This window comes from Furipterus horrens, unplaced genomic scaffold (genome assembly GCF_987537825.1).
Source record: "Furipterus horrens unplaced genomic scaffold, mFurHor1.1.pri manual_scaffold_9, whole genome shotgun sequence".
Lineage (NCBI taxonomy): Eukaryota > Metazoa > Chordata > Mammalia > Chiroptera > Furipteridae > Furipterus > Furipterus horrens.
In genome coordinates, this window is record NW_028327179.1 from 102,606,227 (window position 1) to 102,627,603 (window position 21,377).

General features: G+C 59.1%; 1 protein-coding gene across 2 annotated transcripts in view; it reads left to right on the forward strand.

The window, feature by feature from the left end:
• The window catches only part of UBE3C (ubiquitin protein ligase E3C), a 63,173-nt gene that overhangs the window by 34,869 nt on the left and 6,927 nt on the right, over positions 1-21,377 (forward strand). For both annotated transcript variants that reach the window (XM_090287736.1, XM_090287737.1), the window contains 8 exons: positions 1,205-1,309; positions 1,718-1,805; positions 2,051-2,148; positions 3,214-3,346; positions 5,057-5,304; positions 17,066-17,278; positions 20,114-20,302; positions 20,390-20,456. In XM_090287736.1, coding sequence (XP_090143862.1) covers positions 1,205-1,309; positions 1,718-1,805; positions 2,051-2,148; positions 3,214-3,346; positions 5,057-5,304; positions 17,066-17,278; positions 20,114-20,302; positions 20,390-20,456 — 1,141 coding nt within the window. The remainder of the gene's footprint in view (positions 1-1,204; positions 1,310-1,717; positions 1,806-2,050; positions 2,149-3,213; positions 3,347-5,056; positions 5,305-17,065; positions 17,279-20,113; positions 20,303-20,389; positions 20,457-21,377) is intronic.

Below are 21,377 nucleotides of genomic sequence, written 5' to 3' on the forward strand. Positions count from 1 at the left end.
GGCGGAGCCAGCACAGAGAGTTTTGTCAGACAGCGTCACGCTGCATGCGCACACGAGCGCTGGAGTGGGGGGTAGAGCGGGGAGGCGAGGCGTGGTGGCTGCGTGTGGCCTGGCCTGGGCCCCAGGCCAAGGCAGTGTGCACAGTGGGGCTCACGGGGAGTCAATCCTCGTGGGGGGAGCAAAACAGAGACCTCACGGATGAGGTGCTCCGTCTGGCCAGTAGGTCACCAGGAAGGACCCAGACCTGCTGTCCTCGGGGGCTGCCCTGCATCTGTGTCTGCCCCGAGCAGCCAGCCCAGCCAGCCAGCCGTGCGGAGGCACCTGACGCCGCCTGAGCGCAGTCCTGCTGGTTCAGACGGGACGTCACCTGCACTGCGGTCGGCTGTAAAACGCCACCGGAGGCCACAGCGCGACGGGTAGGAGCACCCACTGGTTAAATGCTCTACTCCAGTCCCCAGGGGCTGTCACAGACGCCCTGGGGTCTGCATGCCATGTGGCTGGGCCGCTCTTTCCCCGCACCGGCCTGTCGTCCAGGGGACGTCTCCGTTACGGTGGCCAGAGACGTCGGCCGCTCGCTCAGCTCATTCGCTGGACACAGACCTCCTGGCGCTCCTGGCTGCCGGGACGTGTGTGTCGGGGAGGAGCGTCTGCGCTTCTGTTGTGTGTGGATGCCGCGCCGAGGCGCTGTGGCGGGGAGCGGCGGCCCCCAGCCGAGACCGTGCAGCCCTGCCCGTCTGGTGGCAAAGCCCGACCGCAGCGCAGAGAGGGAGGCCGTGTGCGGGTCCCCTGTTTGGAATGAGGTGTGTGTTTCGCCCCCGCGCCCCGAATTTAGTCTTTTTCAGGGAACTGGAAGTGCTGGTTCCTTTGAGACGGAGGTTCGTAAAACTGCTGACGTGCAGGTCTCCCATTGCAGCCCGGAGAGCAACCGCTTTCCCAGATCTGTTCCCGACTGCGCTGCCGCCCTCTGTGTGGTGCTGGGAAGTCCGCCTGTGCGCACGCGTGTCCGTGTTTGCTTCTCTCTCGCGGCAGATAACGGGCTACTTCGTCTCAAGTGCTCGTTCTTGTGGCCACGGGAGGGGATGCGTCCCTGGAAACCACCTGACCTGGGGGCCCAGCCAGGGCGCGGCTGCCAAAGCCACACGCACTCAGCTCGCCGAGGCGGCTCCGGGCCTGCTGGTGTGACGTGGTCCTGCTCTCCCCCCAGGTCATCACCAACCTGGTGAAGATGCTGAAGGCCAGAGACACGAGGAGGAGCTTCTGTCCCCCAGGCCACTGGCTGTCGGAGCAAGAAGACATCAGGGCAGATAAGGTGCTACTGAGGGGCCTCTCCTGCTTGTCCAGGAATGTGTGTGTGCAGCTTCCGTCTTCCTGGGGAAAAGAATAAATTCTTCATAATTGTTGGACTTATTACTAACATTTAAAGCGAAAGTATAGATTCAGTAGTATATGTTTTTAAGTTAAATAACACTAACAAAGGACATGAGCGTGATACGTTTGCTCTGTGAACCACTCATACTAACGATGGTCACTGCGTCCCAATGTTACACATCAGCGAACGGAACGGCAGAGGCTTCCTCGGGACATGTCAGAGCTCAGTCACACAGTGCGTGTGCGAGGGCACGGTCAGGGGATAAGTGTGCCCACCCTCAGCCCTCGGTGCCCGGGTGAGCGTGGGCCCGCTCCCGGGCAGCACCGAGCAGGGTCACTGGTCCCGCAGGTCACCCAGCTGTACGTGCCGGCTACCAGGCACGTGTGGAGGTTCCGGCGGATGGGGCGGATCGGCCCCCTGCAGTCCACCCTGGACGGTGAGCTCGCCCTGACCGCAGGTGCCCCGGGGTCACCCGCAGGCCGTGGGACTCGGCTTCTCGGTGCATGTTCCGTGGTTCCGGCCCCAGCCCCCCACGCTGGCCCTGCCCCAGGTCCCCGCAGTCTGTGTTAGCCCCCCAGCTTTGCCCAGTCCGGAAGGCCTTTGAGGTGAACCCAGCGGTGCGTGTCCTCGGGGCCTGGGAAGGAAGCCCACACGCCTGACGGGCCTGCCCGTGTGTTGCAGTGGGTGTGGAGTCGCCGCCGCTGTCTGTGTCTGAGGAGAGGCAGCTCGCCATCCTGACGGAGCTGCCCTTCGTGGTCCCCTTCGAGGAGCGGGTGAAGGTACGGCCCCCGGCTTTCTCTGCGGGGGCGGGCCCGTCACTCCCGCGTGAGCGGTTGCTGCCCGCCAGCACATCCTGGGCGCTGCCCCGCACCCAGCTAACCACCCCATCACTGTTCTCCGAGGGGGACAGAAAGAGCCGACAGGGATTTACAGACATGACCCAACCAGACGTCTGCGTGTGAGGCTGAAACACACGTCCTTCAGTCATAGTTACCCCAAAGGCCTCTTACGCCGTTGCATTCTTAGCGTGGGAGCCATTAGGTGCTTTTTGTTAGGTGCTTTGCATTAGTTTTGAAAACACATTTAAAATAAATATGCTTCTGTATACGTGTCAAAGATATTTGTACTTTATTTTTAAAAGCTACTTTTTAAAAGAACAAGATGGATGGGTATCTAAATTTATTGGCTAGTGATTTTCGACTAATGTACAGAGCTTTGTTTACATTTATGTTTCCCAGTGTAACTTAGACTGTTTTGTTTGTATTCACCGCTGTAGCAGATTTCTGTAAACCACTAGGCCCTGTTCGTAGGTAATGGCCTCCAGAGGGTGTTTCCTCGGCCTGCGCACTTCTCCTCCGGGGTGAACACGGGAATGAGTTCCTTCTGGAGCCCTTGATGCCCCGTCATTAAGACACCTGCCTGCCGCGGGCGCGTGCTTCCTGGGCTCCCCCTGCTGGTGTCTCCGCAAACAACAAGGCCTGACCTTGCTCGCTGTGGAGAGCTTCTTGCTGATGTTAACACATCTGTGCGGCTGTGCTTGGCCGCGCGTCCCCTGCCCCACCACCTGAGTTTTCATGAAGGGATGGGAGAAGGAAATGCTGAAAATATACTGTAGGATGGACTTAGTTTTAATTTATTATACAATGGGGTAAGGGAGCAGTATTACAAATTATAAACATTGCATGTTTATAGGTAAGGTATAATGATGCCTTGGCCTTTAAAATTGATTTTACAGCTTACGGAGATATAAAAGTTAAGGTTTATTGAGCAGTTTTCCTTTTGGTTGCTTATGTTTATAACAAAGTCTGTTCTATCAAATAACCTTATAATTTCCCATTTTTTAGATCTTTCAAAGGTTGATTTATGCAGATAAGCAAGAAGTTCAAGGAGATGGTCCTTTTCTGGATGGAATTAATGTCACAATAAGAAGAAATTACATTTATGAAGATGCTTATGACAAACTCTCCCCAGAAAATGGTAGATATCATCCTCTCTGTATGTGCATGTGGCAGGGGGAAGCTGGGGAATTATTTCAGAAAAAGGTGATCATTAAAAAATTAGTGACCATCATCTGTAATGACCTAAAACTGAGATATAGTAAGTCAAGTTTGGGGAGGGGGGGTCATCAGATAAGGTCCCTGAGGTCAACAGATTATTGCAACGCAAGCCTCTTGAATGGGGAGCCCCGCCCTGTGCCCTGGGGTCTGTTCTGAACTTGCTCTGAGGCCTGTGGTCCGCGGGCGTGGACGGGCGGCAGCTCTGCTCTGTGCGTCGTACATACTCACCTGCTGCGCCGTCGCTGAGGGGCGGGGGCCAAGCGGGAGGCCCATGGACGTCGGGGCGGGTGGCAGCGCTGCAGACAAAGGGAGGCAGGTGTGGCAATAACGGGGCGGCGTTTGGAGGTCGGCAGGGCGCTTTGTCTTGGGTTAGTGTTGACAGCCAGGGTTAAAAGTTCCAGGACCAATTTACATGTTAATAATTTTGACTTCAGAACGTGGAGCCCACGGTGGTGTGTTAAATCGATGTTGAATCGGCGTAGGAGGTTAAGAGCGGAAGCTGGGCAGGGTCCGGGTTGCAGGTGTGGGACGTCACGGTCGCCTTTTCTCTAGAGGAGCGATTTTGTTTTCTCCAAGGAGAGCAAGCCTCGGGTTCGGTTGTTCCCCGAGGGGCCCTGTCCCGTGGGAACGGAGGAGCAGGGCTGACGTCGCTGGTCCCCTTCCTCTGTTCCGGGTCTTCGTTCGCACATGATTCAGCTTTTTCCTTCAACCGAGGACAGAGCCCTCTGACGCCAGATGCCACGAACTGAGAGCTCCACCCGGGGCTGCCCTGGCTGTGGCCTCTGCACTGGGCCGGGTCCCTCCTGCCTGGGACAGCCCCGTTTCCAGGTGGTGCTTGGGCGAGGCGAAGTCAGGTTTTCTGACCCTCGTCAAACATCCTGTTGGAAAAAGAAGCTCTTCATCCTGAGTCAGCTGTAGGGTGTCGTGTTGCGTTGTGCTGACGGTCAAGGGCCGCGCAGCTGGGACGGGGTCCTGTCCTTGGTTCAGCGCACAGCTGGTGCTCAACAGGTGTGTGCTGAGTTTGTGGTCGGGCCTGCGGGGAGACCGTCGGTGCAAGGAAAGGATAAGTGTCCAGAGCACAGTGTGGTGGGGCTTGGTGACCAGGCAGGGGCTGGCCCAGGACCGGGAAGCAGGAGGCAGGCGTGCAGGTGAGGCTGCGGTGTGGCTCGGACGGCCGGGGCTTGGGCCTGCACCTGGCGGGCTTGGACTTCCTGCAGGTGCCCGCACTCCTGAGCGCCTCAGAGCAGGGGTGGCTGTGCAGCGTGTCCATGTGGGTGGGTGTCAGGGGGTGATGTGGGCCCGCGTTGGCCTTGTCCAAAGGGTCTTTGAGGGGCTCGTTTCGCTGTCGTCTTTATTCATTTCCCTTTTTTGCCTTTCTTGGTAGTAATTGTGTTTCACCATCATCCTGTGTCCTCAGTTCCTCTCACCTCCTGTCCTGGTATTTGGTTTGCATGGCCCTTGGGTCCGTGCAGGTGACCGTTCCCGCCCGCCACCCCGGCTGTCCCGTGGGTGCAGGGGACTGGGCCTCCTGCCGGCAGGCCTGTCCTCGAGCCCGCGCTGACGCGCCTCTGCCCCTCGTGCTCCCTGCTCTGGTTCACTCTGCTGCCTTCTTTTAACGCCCCTCCCCCAGAGCCCGACCTGAAGAAGCGCATCCGCGTGCACCTGCTCAATGCGCACGGCCTGGACGAAGCCGGCATCGACGGCGGCGGCATCTTCCGGGAGTTTCTGAACGAGCTGCTGAAGTCAGGCTTCAACCCCAACCAGGGCTTCTTCAAGACCACGAACGAGGGGCTCCTGTACCCCAACCCGGCTGCGCAGATGCTTGTGGGAGACTCCTTCGCCAGACATTACTACTTCCTGGGCCGGATGCTGGGCAAGGTAGTGGCGCCGTGCAGAGGCGGCCTCTGACCGCAGGGGGGCGGCGGTCTGTGTCCGCGCGGGTCCCTGTTTCAGGGACAGTCCTTGCTGGCGTGATTTTGATGAGCCCTGGAGAGCCCCTTCTGCTTCCCACCTACAGCTCGTGTGTGCCCTTCCCATGCCCAGCAGCTGCGTGTGAGGAGGTCATGGGGACACTCGGCACAGCCGGAGTATAGACACCCCAGTGCCCTGCGCTGCACACGGGGCCCCCAGCGCTCCGGCTGGTGGGGGCTGAAGGGGGGCCCTCGTAGGTGTGCGTGGCTCATGCGCTGCAGGGCAGGGCCTGGCGGGGCTGGCTTGTGTTCCCGTGTTGTGTGCGTGCTCTGCAGTGGCCACAGAAGGGCCCGTGGTGCTGGCGCCTGTGTCTGCTGCCGTCTGCACGGCGCCCTCGTGACTTTAAACAGAAGCGAGGTGACAGGAGCTAGTGGGAACTTCCCATTGCGCGTTGAAACTTTCAAAACGCTGCCTCCCGTGATCAGAACCAGGCGAGGTCACCACGGGCGCTACCCCGTCGTCCCTGAACGAGGTGGGTCGTCGCTGTCCTGGCCCGTTCAGGCCGCTGTAGTGACACTCCCTGAAGGGGCTTGTGAACGACAGACGTTCATGTCCCATGGTTTCAGAGGCGGGGTCTGCAGTGAGGGTGTCCCATGGTGTCCCCTGGTGGTCCCACTTCCTGGCTCGGGACTGGTGCCCCTCACTGTGGGGCCTGGGGGTGCTCTGGGGCCTCTTGCACGAAGCACCCCAAGGCCTCACCTCCTGCTGCCCTCACCCTGGGGTGGAGGCTCATGATACGGATTTAGGGGCGCACAGTGCAGCAGTGGGTGTGCCGTAGGTGGCGATCAGGCGCAGGCGCCACGCCGCTGGAGTGAGGGTGTCTGCTTCCCCGCAGGCCAGATCCCTCCCGTGGGAAGCACCTTAGTTTTCTTTTTCTTTTTAATTGATTGCTGACATTTTATCAATGGGGAACATTGACATGCATTGTTATGTCTGGGTTATTTTGTTTTAGTTCATTTGCTTCTTTTCATTTTAAATAAATTTAAAGTAGATAATTGCTAATCCAGCACAACATGGTGGGCAGATACCCCAATAAACTCAGACACTCAAAGTGCTGCCCAAGCCGTCGCGAAGGAGGCAGAAAGTCACCTGGGTCACTCCCGTGGGGAACCGCCGAGGGTGCTTGATTTTCCTTTGGATGAGTGACCATCCTGCCAGTTGCAGCGTCTGAGAGTGCGTGGTGGCCTCTGGGGAGGGGGGCTTGGACTCCCCCCGGTCATGCTCTGCGAGGAGGGCAGCGTGTGAAGGTCTGGCCTCAGTGGTCCCTGCGGGCCTCAGCCCCCGCTGCCCGTGCCCCCTCCCCCCGCCTCCCGCAGCTCCCAGCACCGGCTTCCGCCAGGCCCGGCCAGCACAGAGGCCTCCCTCGGCTTCTCCCCGCTGAGGGAAGACGGCCTCGTGCACAGGCCCGCAAAGTGGCGTCGCACGGCGCGCACAGCGTATGCTCGCTGGGGTTTTATTAAATAAACTCCATGTTCTGCGTTACCTGGGAGCCCCCGGGGTGTCGTCGTACGTCATAGACAGGTAGACGTTCTCCACGGTGCTCCGGGGAAGTTGGCTAGGGTTTGTGAGTGGTCTGGGAATGTGTTGTTATTTCCTTATTGGAAGCAGTGGGACAGCCGTGCCTGCTGTGCAGTAGTTACTGTCGCAGACATTTTTAGAGACGGGGACATCCCGGGATGGTAATCGGTGTGGCTTTTGTAGGTTAAAGGTGTGACACTCGGGACCGGAGGGCCGCAAACCACAGCCGCTGGCCCACTCCACCCTCCTAGTTTCTTCATAAAAAGCCCTTCCGGGACCCCAGCCAGGCCTGGGGGACAGCGATGGCGGGCTGCTCCCCACAGGGCGTGCGGGTCCTCAGGGCCTGTGTCCGTGACGAGAAGCGGGGTCTTCGTGCCCCGGGTCGTGGCTGAGACGAGAGCTTCACGGGGACTGGTTACCGTGGGACAGACGGCAGCCCGGGTCCTTGGTGGAGGGGCCCTGGGCTGCGGCCATGTCATGTGGCAAAGTTGAATGAGGACTGGCCAGTGACCACTGGGTTGAGCTGCCAAGTTTTGTTTCTGGGTGTCTTTTCTTAGGACAGCTTTACTGAGACATGGTTCACGTGCCACGTGTACCTGCACAGAAGAGCCACATGCAGACGCGGGACATTGTCACCCCCAGGTCCGTTAGGCTGCTCCTTCTCTGCCTGCCCGAGCCCGGTGCACCCCGCCTGTCACTGTGCGGATCTGGTCTGCGGTGCGTGTTCAGCAGAACAGTTTTGTCACCGCAGAAAGGGCGTGTAGCCCCTGAGTAGGCCCTGCTCGCTCAGCACTGGGCCGCCGGCTCCCCAGCCCCAAGCCACCGCTGATCTTGTCTGCGCATCTGCCAGCTCTGGGCGTCCGTAGAAATGGGGACTTGTGACACGTGGTGCTTGCTGACGGGTGTCTGGCTTGCGTGCTGGTGTGAAGCTCTGTCCTGTTCAAGTGATGGTCAGACCGCCCTTCTCACGGGGGTGGGGGGGGAGGGCGCAGATAGCGCTTCATCATTGCGCGCGCACACACACACACAAACACACACACACACCCCGTTTGCTGCTGCAGAGAACGCTGCTGTGAACTTCAAACACTCGTAGGGAAGTGTTTGTGTGGACGTGTGTTTCCTGGAAGCACGTGGGCCTCGGGGAGGACGTGCTGGGCCGCTTGGTGACCAGGTTGGGGTCGCAGCCCTTCCCTTCTCTCCAGCAGGAGAGGAAGTCTCCGCTCTCCGCACGTCCTGCCAAGTTACCACGGTCTTTCTATTGCCCCTGCCCTCGCGGCTGTGCGGCCGTGTCTCTGTGTCTGGATTTGCATTTCCCTGATGACTGATGGTGTGGAGCATCTTGTTGTCTTTGGAGAAATGTCTGTTCAAGTCCACTGTCTATTTCTTTTCTTTTATTTTATTTTTATCTTTTAAGATTTTTACTTAGAGAAATAGGAAGGGAAAGAGAGGGAGAGAAACATCAAATAGTTGCCCCTCGCACACCCCCAGCTGGGATCCTGACCCACAACCCAGGCCTGTGCCCTGACTGGGAATCGAACAGGTGACCCTTTGGTTCGCAGGCCGGCGCTCAGTCCACTCAGCCAGGGCCACTGCCTACTTTTTAAATCGAGTCGTTTGCCTTTACATCCTTTATATATTCTAGTTCTGAGTTACTCATCAGACACATGATTTGCAAATAGTTTCTCCCAAGTTCTGGGTTGTCTTTCACTTTCTCAGTGGTGTCCATGGAGCACAAGCTCTAGTGTGGGTGCGTTTGCTGTTCGTTGTGGTTGTTGCCTGGGCTTTCGGTGACTCATCTAAGGAAGCCGTCACCTGATCCGAGGTCACAAAGGACAGCTGGGTGCTCTTCTAGGAGGCTGGGCGCGTCAGCCCTTCCGTGCAGGTCTGTGATGTGGCCTGAGCTCCTTTTTGGGTGTGAGGGGGGCTCTCCGGCCTGCGGTGCCTGCTTGACCTGCACTGTCGGCGAGAAGACCGCCCTGCACTCACGCTGTTGAGAGCCAGCCATCGCCAACACGAGACTTTCTTTCCAACCCTCTGCGCTGCTCTGACCGCTGTGGCTCCGCCGTCGGCTCTGTGGGGAGCAGGGCAGGTGGCAGTGGGCCGCAGCCAGGACAGCAGGGTGCTGGGGGGCCAGATGCCCTGGGGGGGCGCGGCGCCTGCTGTGGGGCTGCGATGGAGCTGTCGCATGGTCCTCAGCCTCAGGGCCGGCCCAGCCTGGCCTCTGCACTGTCACCATGTGCTCCCTTGGGCCAGCTCTCGTCACCTCCTCATCTCAGTGACGGGTTTCAGACCCTGGCCTGGTGCTGGATGCCCCGGCATGAGTGTCCGGCAGGTCCTTCTCCCGTCTCCGTCGCTCTCAGGGCTTCGCCTGCCTCCGAGGACGCGCGCTTCCCAACTGGCTGCGCGGAGAGCTCGGAGACTGGCCTTGCCGGAGTTCTCTCTGGTCGGGTGAGCCCAGGCACCAGCTCAGCGGATAATGACAAGAGGGGGTTCCCAGTAGCAGTGCAGGTGAGCTTGGGCTCTGCTGGACGACCCCCACCCGTGCGGAGGCTCTGCAGTGGCCGGCCACGGGCAGGGCCGTCTCCCTGGCCGGGAGTCAGTGCTGTGAAAACTGTATTACTCTCCGTCCTGGTTGGGTACGTTGTCCATCGTGATCGCTATGGAGACGAGAGAGGGAGATGGCCTGGCTCACTGAGTCTGGGGGAGCTGCCGGTCACGTGGGCTGGGGAGGGGCAGTGACCCAGGGACTGGCGGGCAGCCGCAGCTGCAGACTCAGGGGACAGCGGGCACCTCTCGCTCCTGGTTGGTGTGTGTGTCTCTGTCACCAGGCTCCTGGCAGGAGCATTTGGGGCCTAGGCCTCTCTCCCAGCAGTGAGGTTCATGAAGCCTCGGTGTCAGTGAAGCTGTGGAAATGATGCTGAGCCCGGACCGGTGACAGAATTGTCATCACTGAGCATGACGGTTAACCTGGGGGCTTCTGCACCCTGGAGACACAGACGCTTTCCTGTAAGGACGCTCCTGAGGGAGTGCTTGCTCCGACAGGTCTCTGTGTCCACTGACCACAGAGGGTCCCGCTTTGAGCCAGCGCGTCAGGGTGTCGCGTCTGGGAGAGAGTGACGCAGCAGGGACAGTGTGAGGCTGCATGCCGAGCCTCTGCGTGTGGATGGATTGTAGTGCTTATTGGGTTGTGATGTATTTAAATGTCCCTAATGCACACGGCCGCAACCGTTTACTGTGACAGAGTGCCGCAGGCCCGGGAGCCGTCCCGCCGCGGCGCTGGGCGCCCCCCAATTAGGGGTTCCATTAGCAGATGGGGCCTGCAGCGCCGCGCACTCGCCGCTGTAAATCAGGCCGCGCCGGGGAAAGTAAACAGCTCAAGGATGCGGTCATGTCAGCCCCGGCTGCTTCTCCCAGACGGAGCGCCCTGGTCCATTTAAGCTGTTAAGTGCAGGATATTTATTGAAGGAAATCTTTTATCATATTTGAATTCTACTTGAAAATGGCTCCTTTTTTTCTGGCTTTAGAATATTGATTTAATTGGAACAGAATACCTATAAATCAGATTGTTTGATAAAACCTTTGCCGTATAATTCACATTTTTCATTAGCAGATGTGAAAAGTCCGTGCAGTTTATAATTTTGTGTTTGAGTAGAATTCAGTCTGCCCTTAACGTGTCCCAGAGCATCGTTAGCAGTTTATCCTGAGATCTTCGAGGGCTGGGAAGATGGATTCTGTGGTGTCCTGCTGAGGCCTTTTATAAAATGCTCCCGGGGCTTGCTGACACTCTGCCACTGTGCAGTGAGGGGAGCGTCAGTGACTTCAGTGACCTTGGTCGTCGGGCGGCAAAGCCCCGGTGGGTTGGTCTGGTCCAGACATACAGCCCCTCACGGGCGGTTAACGGGCGTCTCCGTCCGGCTGCCTTCAGACCGGGTGCTGTGACCTCTGCGGCTGAGGCGTCCTCCCCGCAGGTGTTTTTGGACAGAATGCCCAGCAGACAGTCGCTCATCCTGGGCTTGACACAAGCCTCCCAGCGCGGGCAAGGGCGTGGTGACCTGGACCTCAGCAGATTTCTTCTGCGCGCTCTCTTGGCCTCCCGGCTCTGGGCAGCTCCGTACGAGTGGCTCTCACTGACCGTCTGCTGTTTGTCAGCAGGGAAGTCCAAGGGCGTGACGAGCAGACGGGGCGCCCCTGCAGCCGGTGCCCCTGAGAGCGGTGCCTGCGTGTGTAGCCCCTGTAACCAGGGCGCACGTTCTCCCCCCACAGACAGCAGTCCCGGATCTGGAGGCTCCGTTTTCTTCCCAGTGAAGGTCATAGTTTTCTGTACAGGTTTCTTTCTTTCTTTATATTAAAAACAAAATAAGTTTTGATTGTATGGGGAAAATGACGGATATTTTGCAGAGTTCAGGCGATGCTAGTACCTGAAAGTAGCGTTATAGTTTTGACCACTCAAAGGTCATCACCAAAACCCCTTCTGCTCCTGGATAAAGGTCTTTTTGGGGGGGAGTGGGGGGAGAAGGAGGGAGAGAGAAACAGCGATGGGCTGCCTGCTGTATGCACCCCGACTGGGGACCGCATCGGCACCCGGGCCTATGCCCTGACCGGGAGTTGAACCTGCGATCTCTCAGTCTGCGGGACAGCGCCCATCCCACTGAGCCGCCCGGGCAGGGCATCAGCGCCCTGTTCTTACGCCCTTCCGAACACTGGGTCAGCGCGCGTCAGCGTGACACCGAGGCGGGGCCTCGAGCGAGGGGCAGGGCTGGGCTGCACCCGCAGCGCTCACGTCACGCTGAGGGCCTGACCCAGGGCCGTGTCGCCAGGCAGCAGGTGCAGCTACGTAAGGGCAACGCTAGTAACTTTCTGACCCGGGGGCTGAGTGTTTTCATATCTGGGTTCACTCTGGAACCGGACTGAACTCTGCACATGGACTTCAATGCAGTCAGAAAAGGCCCTGGCCAGGCAGCTCAGTGGGTTGGATCGTCGTCCCGAAGCACCAAGGTTGTGGGTTCAATCCCCAGTCGGGGTGCTGGTGAACAACAGATCCGTGTCTCTCTCCCCCTCCCTCCCTCTCTAGCGTCAGTATATAAACCAGCAAAAATATTTTTAAAATATGGTTAGAAAAGTCCGGTGAAGGGGACAAGGCAGGCAGGGTGGACAGCTCTCAGAGGAGAGTTTTTGGGGAGAAGCTGAGCAGCTGCGGGGACGTGGGCCGGTCGAGCTCTGCTGGTGTAAGAGGAGAGAGAAGGCGCGTGTGCTCTGCGACCCCAGCGGGCAAGGCCAGACGGGCGCTGAGAGACGCATGGACATGGCGCAGCCAGGCTGCACAAGCGTGTGCCGGGCACGGAGGGAGGGCCGGACGGCCGTTGTGACCACTTCCCCTCCCCCGAGAAGCGGCGAGCGGAGCCTCCTCCGGGGACAAAGGCTGGGCGGGGCTGTCAGAAGTAGAGCAGAGACGGGCCGGGTGCTGGGCTGACAGGCAGGTGTGACGTTTCCTGTGCGTCCGTCACGCCTGCTGAGACTGCAGCCAGGTGTGCTGAGTGCAGAGCTGGAGGGGCCTCGGCCGGCGCGTCAGCGCCTGTGGGGTCCGTGCACTAGAGCCTAGGGTTCCCACCGGGACGTCCAGTCCGCCAGGCGTGCCTGGCATCAGCCCTGGAAAGGAGCCTGAGTCCGGCATGCTGTCCTTGTCTCGGGCAGGCGGCAGCGTCTCAGAGCCAGCGTGAGAGGGGTCAGGTTCCAGTGAACGGAGAGTGGCAGGTCCCACGGTGAGCCTTAGCTTTGGGCTTGGGGGAAGGCAACGGATCGGGGAGCCGCGGGGACCTCGGGGTGGCTGGAGCTGGGAACGCGCTAGCCGGCAGAGGGAAGTCATGTGTGGGGCCCTGAGTCCCAGGGGCAGCAGTCTGGGCGCGGGCACATCGAGCAGCAGAGGTGGCGTGGAGGGTGGTGGGGCTGGCGCAGCGGGGGGGGCGTTCACCGTGAGGATGGAGGGGCCCCGCCTCGCTCCTGCTCCCATGGGTGCTGCGGAGCAGCACAGTGTACCCACCCCCAGCCCCTCAGGTGAGGCTGCAGTCAGCCCCGGTCTCACCTTGGGGCCGAGGGCAGAGGGAACAGGGGTGACTATACTCCGTCCCCCATGTTGTGCTTCAAAGGACTCTGTCAGGAAGGTGTGGGGGCCCCACCGCCCGGGGAGAGAGTGGGTGGCCGCCCTGAGCAGCAGACTCAGCGACAGTCGAGCAGGCTGGAGACAGGCCGCGTAGGTGCGCAGGGGCCGCTGCAGGGCAGACAGTAAGTGGCCCGTGCACAGGCAGAGACGCTCGGCGCTGGTCTTTAGGGACACGGGTGCTGGAGCCACAGCGAGAGACCATGGCACATGGATGGGTGGTGGAGGGGTCAGGAGACAGGTCAGGCTCTGTTCTGGGGACGTGGACGGGCGGCCACCGGAGCAGTAGGTGGGCGCTTTTGACTCGGCCGACACACGCCCACACAGAAGTTTGGACAGGAACGCTTGCTTGCAGGCGCATTGTTTACCGTGCCACGAGGTAAGAGGCGCTTGTGGGTGTCCGGCCTCACGCGGGTGAATGGCGGCGAGCGCCGAGACCTGCAGCGGCCTGGCTGAGCCATGCTGGGAACTGTGCGCGGCGTGGGAGCCGTCCCAGCGAGTCCCTGAGGTCGGGTGTGTTCGTGTGCTGTGTCAAGACGGGGCTGGAGAGTGAGCCATGGCGGGGGGACTGCAGGAGCCCAGCGGCGACGGCCATGGGTTTGCAGTGGGTCAGACAGACGGGGGGTTTTCATAACCTGCAGGGTCCCAAATGGGAATAAACGTACTTTGACGGGCGCAGAATTCCAGGATGTGAGGTGGTCCCTGGCCCAGGGTTGGGTGCCACGTGCAGTCTGTAGCCGTGAGCGTGGAGATGGGGCGAGTCTCCTGCCCCTCAGGGTCCCCGTTGGAACCCAGCGGGTCAGCTCCCCGGTGTCTGCATGGAGTACGGCGGGTAGGTTGGGGCGCTGTCAGTGTGCACCCTTACTTCACAGCCCTTTTTCTCTTTCAGACTCCGAGGTTGGCGTGACCTGAAATAAAAGTTTTCTTCCTGCTCAGCTAGGGAGCCTTTAGAAAGATATGTCTGGTATAGTTTTTAGATTAAGTTATAAATGTTCACTTTGGAACCACCTGAAGATTGATAAAGATGCATTTGAAAAGCATTATTTTTTTTATCGATTCTTAATGTAGTAAATTACTGGCACTGTTGGGAAGCACACGAAGGGGCCGCGGCTGCTCTCCCGACGGTGCCGCGGGCGCGTTAACTGCACTCGGCGGCACTCGCTCACGTTAAAAGGCTTCTGCGGTAATTAATCCTTTTTATTTCAGATCATTTTGGCACAATTTCTACCTATAAACACTCATAAAACACAGACCGTTGGAAAACCCGCTATAGGTTGTTTCCATGCACCTCGCTGCTCTCGTGACAGCCGGTTATTGATGCAGCTCGGGAACCAGCTGGTCAGCTGGCCGAGATGAAAAATGCTAAGTGGATTATTTTGCATAAAAAATAGGCAGTTTCTGAAGTTGTATAATTAACCTGTGTTTAGAAAATACCTTGATTTATGCTGACACTTGTATCTTGGTTGCATGCATTATGGAAATTTAATTTATAATCCATTTAGCTGATGCAATCATAGTTTTTAGTGCTATCATTTATTAGTGCTTGTGTATTAAATGCTCTGAAGGTTTAAAGCTGCCTTCTGTAAAAAATTACACCTATGCATTTACATTTTATGAGTCACAGTGGAATTCTGTTTAAAATTCAGGTAGTTGGGACCTGGTCTGTTGTTACCAATGCAGAAGTGGCCAGCAGTGACCTTAGCGCAGTGCCGACTGCCGGTGGTGTGCACACGGCTCACCGCACAGCCACAGCACACGACTGTCCTCAGCGCCTGTGTCGGCCACGCCGCCTCGTGTGTGTCCTGCACGGCCCTGCCGTCACTCCTCCAGCAGTGGGGGATCCACAGGCACCGCATGGAGTGGTCGTGGCCACTCGTGACTGCAGCCAGCAACTTGAACTCGGCGGCCATGGTGTCACTCAGCCCCTTGGTTAGAGGCCGTTCTCTGCAGACGTTTCTAAGTCATCAGACACCGTGAGTCTGCAGGTCAGAAGTGAGAACCGGAGGCTTCTGTGTCCCCGAAAGTCAGCTGGAGGGGGCGGCGGAGTCGCAGCTGACAGAGGGCACCGTGGGCATCCTCCCAGGGAGACGTGGCCGGCCCACGGTAGCGCCCTGTGGTTCTGTTGGCAGTGAGCCTGAGACGGGGACCCCGGTGCGTGTGAGCACCCTCAGGAGATTAGGGAGACGGGAACACACTCGTGTGGAACGTTCGGACTGCCCTGCCTGGAGCTGTTGCTCGTGGTCCCCGCGTGGCAGCTGCCTGAGGAAACGGCACTCTCGGCCGGACTGGCCCAGCTGGAGGCCAGAGGAGCCGAGCTCTGCCTGTGGTTACCGCCTCATGTGTGTGTCTCGCCGTGCCCGGGGGCAGGTGCCCTCCTGGAAGAGGGACCTGAAGGGCTCCCTCAGATGAAATGTAGTCTTATTTGGGTTCCTTGTGCAGTGTGGTGGCCTGAGAAGGCGTGACTGCATCGCCACACGCCTTGCCAGGCAGACCTCGCCCCTGTCTGGCCCTGCCCCCACCCCATCCTTCTGAGGTCACTCCGTCATGGGCAAGGATCACAGGCTGTCTCCCAGACTGAGAGTTCATGGTCACCGAGCATGATACTGTGCCTGCAGCTGCTGCTGGCCCGTGGGGCAGGGCCCGCTGCTCCTCCTGTCATCTGGGAGGTGGGAGCGACTCAGAGGGTCGTGGGGAGCCGGTGTTGGCACAGGAGGGGCCCGAGGGGGAGCCCAGGCGGCAGCTAGGCGGCGGGTCCCAGTGCGTCCTTCGCACCGTGTGCAGCCCCGGGCAGGCACTCAGAAGGGGAGCGGCTGTTTGCAGAAGCACGTTTTTTACCAGAAAGCTTCATCGTGGCTTCCCAGCCGCCCCTCTGTCGCATGAAATACGAGAGTTTCTGCAGGCTGGGCGCTTGGCAGGTTTGCCGTGCAGCCGCAGGCCCTGGGGCTGTTTACCTGGGTGCCAGCGTGGAGTTGGAGAACTGGCACTGCCCCCGGCCGCGTGCGCGGGAGGAGCGCTGGAGACTGGCCCTGTGACCCCGCCCTGAACGCTGCCCAGCACCCGCCGTGCGACAGTTGCGCTCAGGGTGATGACTCTTCGCGCTGGACTGGAAAGCTGTGTGTTCCTCACGGCGCGCAGGTTACACTTCCCTGTAAGTGAGTGCAGAGTTGACAGCGCGGCAGCCCTCCCCACACCGGCCGCCGTGGACAGAGGAGGGACAGGCCCCCGAGCCCCTGCCCGGCTCCTGCCGGTCAGGATGGGGCGGGCAGATGGCGGCCCACAGCCAGCACACCTCCTCACGCCCCGTACCTGTGAAGGCGCCCTTGTTTGGGAAGAAGGGTCTTTACTGTAGTCACGCTGGGTTACAGTGGGTCCCCAAGCACAGAGCCAGGAGACAGAGGGCTCCTGTTGTTTTCTGCCACGTGGGCTGTGGTGCTTGGTTACGGCAGCACTGGGGAGCCGGCCCACCCACACAGCCCTGTGCGCATAGGCTGGCCAGGCTGTGGTGCAGTGTGGACGACTTGGCTCGTTTTTTCTTAAGATTTTATTTATTTTTAGGGAGAGAAATATCATGTGCAAGAGAAACATCGACTGGCCTTGAACATGCCCTGACCAGAAACCTAACCCTACACCCAGGCGCCTGCCCTGAACGGCATCAAACCCTTTACCTTCTGCTCTGCAGGATGCTCCGAGCCACGCCGGCCAGGGCGGTGGTTTGGCTCGTAAAGCTCACCCTGGGCGCTAACATCCTGTGATTTCAGCCCTTAGAGCCCGTGCAGTCTGCCGTAGCGCGTCCCACAGGCTGGGTGCGCGCACTGTGCTTCAGCCGTGGCCCGGGAGGGGGCCAGACAGGAGCTCTCCAGGTGCTGGCTGCCCGCACTCGCGCGTCTGCTGTCCCGGGGCTCTGTCACGTGTCCGTTGGGACGTGCATCTTTGTTTTCAGAGGTCTGGGAGGAGTGCCCAAGAGATGCTGACTGCTGCTTCTTGCCCCCGTCCCAGGCTCTCTACGAGAACATGCTGGTGGAGCTGCCCTTCGCGGGCTTTTTCCTGTCCAAGCTGCTGGGCACCAGCGCTGACGTGGACATCCACCACCTGGCGTCCCTGGACCCGGAAGTGTACCGCAACCTGCTCTTCCTCAAGAGCTATGAGGGCGACGTGGAGGAGCTGGGGCTGAACTTCACCGTGGTGAACAACGACCTCGGGGAGGCTCAGGTGCGGGGACGGGGGCAGGCTCGGGGGCTCGTGTCCGCGCGTGGGTCCAGCTGTCGGAGGCCCGCTGCCACCGGGGAGGGGCACCTTTTCTGTTCTCGTGTTGCTCAGTCACCTCTGACCACTGCAGACCACGGCTGCCTTCGAACCTGGCTCTGTCCCCTGAGCTGTGTTGCCTTGGGCGTCTGCTCCACGTTTCCCGGGGCAGTGGCTTTGCCAGTCGTTAAGTCGGGCTCTGGATTCGGAGGTCGCCGAGGAAAAGCCATCGCCTCCCGGGCCCTCCTGACCCCCAGCAAAGTGCACAGGCCGCTGCAGTGCGCATGCCGGGCGGGCGGGGTCGGTGCGATTGGGCTCTTCTGTCCCCATTGGCGCCAGGCCGAGGCTGGGCCTCCACCCTCGTTCTCGGGACCTGCAGCCGCATGGTGTGGTCAAACCTGGATTTCCTGTCTGTTTCTTAGCCCTTAAAACTGCCCCTGGCAGACGCAGGCATAGAGTTAGCCCTGAGCAGTAGTGACGGGCCAGTGCCGCCTCTGGGCCCCCGCCCCCCACACGGCCTTCCAGGCGCTTCGGGGGAGGGACCCCAACACTGTAAGACAAAGTCAGGACGAGGAAGACAGAACCGGGTTTCACTCGGCTGCCTTCCGTCCTGCAGCGCGGCGCCCTCAGCAGCACAGGTCCAGGCGTCGGACGGTGAGGTGTGGGGCTTCCCACTTCCCCTCGGCCGCGGAGGGTGGCGCTGGGCAGGCGCTCCGTGAGGGCTCCCCGCCGTGCCGGGGCCCCTCGGAGCACGATGCTCCCGTGACTCACGGAGGTTTCCTGAGTGACGAGGTGACGGCAGCGTGCATGAGAGTAACGAGTCTGAAGGGCCTAATTGGAAAAATTAGGGAAGTCGCTGGTAAAGCATCTACTTTGAGGGAGATTGTATAGGTTTCTATAGAAATAGGTATAAAAACGTAGGCCTCTATGCGGGTCAAGTTTATAAAATGCCATGATTTAAAGGTCTGTAATATGCAAATACTTCATTATGTTGGCAGGTTCTGTTAGTTAATCTTCCCTTTTAAAATAATGGCTGTGCTCTCAGATTTGTCTCCTTCAGTGCAATCAATAGGCTGTTTGTGAGCCTGCCGTTCAGAGAGCGCGGAGCCGAGGCTGCGACTTCACACCCCTCCCTGGAGGACGTGCTCGGGGTTTCAGGCAGACAGACAGTAAATCACCACCCGTCCTGCGGGAAGGCACGGACCCGAGTCAGGGACTTGCAGGTCCTGCCAGCTTTGCTCTGTGTGACCTTGGCTGTCCGAGGCCCCTCCTCAAGTTCGGGGGTGGAGGCTGCTCTGGGGATGGGTGAGCGCAGGGAGGGCCTCTGTAAAATGCTCCTCCCATGGTGCAGAGGGGACGCCCTGCTGTACGTGGGTCAGATGCAGGGGGGCCCCACAGACGGACGTCTCAGGACGGGTTTTTAAACCCCCGTGGTGGTTTAGGTGTATGTGGCCTGAGAGCAGTTTAAAGGGCCGGGTGTGACTACGGTCAAGTGCGCAGAAATGTCACTGCTGTCTGGTTGGGGAAGTCCTTTAGCGGAGACTGATCGCCTCCTCTCGCAGGTCCTTTGTCTTGTGGTCACTCGAACATCAGCATTTGTTACCTGCCCTTAATCCACTTAAGGGGGCCCGCGCTGTTTCATCTATTGAAATGGAGCCCAAGCCAGCTGGTAACAGATGGCCTGTCAGCGGGGTGTGGGGGGCAGCCCCTCCCCAGAGCGGGGACAGCGGGTCAGCACCGGGAGCAGAGCCGGGAGAGGCAGGCAGTCCCTGAGAGCATGATCACGCCCTGTCACAGCATCACAGGACAGCGGTGGCGCCGCAGACTTGGGGTACCTGAGGGAGGCTCTGGGGCGGGGGAACCTGGGGAAACTGGGGGAGCCGTGGCTCTGAGGGGTTGGTGTCGTCTTCGTTTCTGAGAGAACGGGAGGCTCCCACCGTCCAAGCGTCCCTGTGTGTTTGTCCCCAGAGGCTCAGCCATGCCACAGGCACACGCGGTGCCCACGCCTGCCATGTGTGTGCTCAGGTTTGACTGAGGACCTCGTTCTTCATCCTTGGCACAGACGGCGCCATGCAGACGCCTCAGCAGGGCCTCTCTTTCGTGCAGGTGCCAGTAAACGGGAGCGTAAGAGCACCTCCTGGGCATTAGGCCTCGGTGTGTAGTCCTGGGGTTTTGTCCGTCAGCTTCCTTGACGGTGCTCACGTAGTCACAGGTCCCCATTTTATTGATGACAGAAGGAGCTGGGGGAAGGTGACTTGCCTGAGGCCTCACGGTGAGGCCAGTGTGGGAGCCCGGGCCCAGCAGCTCCCGGCACCGGGGTGATGTTCCCGCCTGCTTCCCGACTGGGTGCCGGGCCGCGGGTCCTGAGCGCACGCTTGCGTAGCGACGAGAGCTGTTCTTTCTGACTCTGGTCATGCACGCGGGGACGTTCCCGCTTCCGCCTCCACCGTGTTTCCACCCCAGGGGAGTGATACGGGAAAAACAGGCGTGCGGGCCACGTCTGCGTGCCAGCGTGAGTCCTCGCGTCACTGCAGCCTCGGTTCCTGAAGCTCTGTGGTCCCCTCTGACGCAGGGGGTCATCTGGTTCAGAGCTTGGCCTTTGACGGTCTCTGGTTTTTCAGTGGAAGTGCCATGGTGCCTGTGGCCGCGTCCCTCTGCACTGCGTGAGAACAGGGGGTCAGGGACCGGGAGGAGGGCAGGCACCCGTGCGCCGCTCGGCTTGCAGGGGCCACCCTCAGTGGCTTCCGCTGGCCCTGTGGTCCTACTCCGGGGGTTTTGAGGCCCTGGTTTTAATGTTCGCAGGTCGTTGAGCTGAAGTTTGGTGGGAAGGACGTCCCCGTCACCAGTGCAAACCGGATCGCGTACATCCACCTGGTGGCCGACTACAGACTGAACAGGCAGATCCGCCAGCACTGCCTGGCCTTCCGCCAGGGCCTGGCCAACGTGGTCAACCTTGACTGGCTGCGCATGTTCGACCAGCAGGAGATCCAGGTGCGCCGCCCGCCGCGCCGGGGGCCCGCGGGATGGGGTGCAGCTCCACACACCGGCCTCCAGCCTCACAGGTTTTTCTTTCCCCAGGTACTGATTTCTGGGGCACAAGTTCCCATAAGTCTAGAGGACCTAAGATCCTTCACGAACTATTCAGGTACGTTGCCGCTACGCACTCCTTATTCCTGAAAACATTACAATGATCGTATTCCCGCAGGAATTTTTTTTTAAGATTTTATTTATTTCTAGAGAGCAGGAAAGAGAGGGAAAGAAGCATCCATGTGTGGTTGCCTCTCACACACCTCCAACTGGGGGCCTGTGCCCTGATGGGGAATCGAACCGGCAACCCTTTGGTTTTCAGACCAGCACTCAGTCCACTGAACCACACCAGCCAGGGCTAAAGTCTATTTTATTTTATTTTTTTAATGAGAGAAGCCCAGGAGTGAGCGTACTTACTAAAGAAGACGAACATTTGGGGGTGAAGTGAGGGTGAATGTGGCTCAGGGGACCCAATGTAAATCTCTGACTGTGGTTGGGGACGCCTTTACCCTGCAGTCTCTCTTCGCGTCTGTAGAAAACTCTGCAGAACTTCAAATGTGTTTTAGGAATGACTCGCAATTGTGAGCCATTGGGTCCATCTCCATGTGTGCAGGGACACCTTAAGGTATTTTATGTGTCAGAGAATTTAAAGTGCAGTCTTTCCTAACTGAGCCAGGGGCCTCAGCTGACCTCGCATCCACGTATGAAAGGAACGTGGAGTCAGAAGCAAATGCAGTAAGTGGTCCTGAGATTTAAGTCATTTTTGCTTTTTTTAAATTTTGTTTTTCTTCTCCTATTGTGAGTGTTGTGTACTGTACATAATTTACTTTTCAAAACCAAGGCTACTTTAAATCCCTTTCAGTTTTAGAAAATGGTAGTGATTGTTCACAATTGCAGGCGATTTTTTTCTTCATTGTACTTGTTTGTTTGTTTTTGGTTGACTCCCCACCTGCGGACGTGTGTGTTGGTTTTGGAGGTGGGGCGTCGGGGTGAAGAGCAACATCAGCGTGAGAGAAACACTGGTTGTACGTGCCCTGAC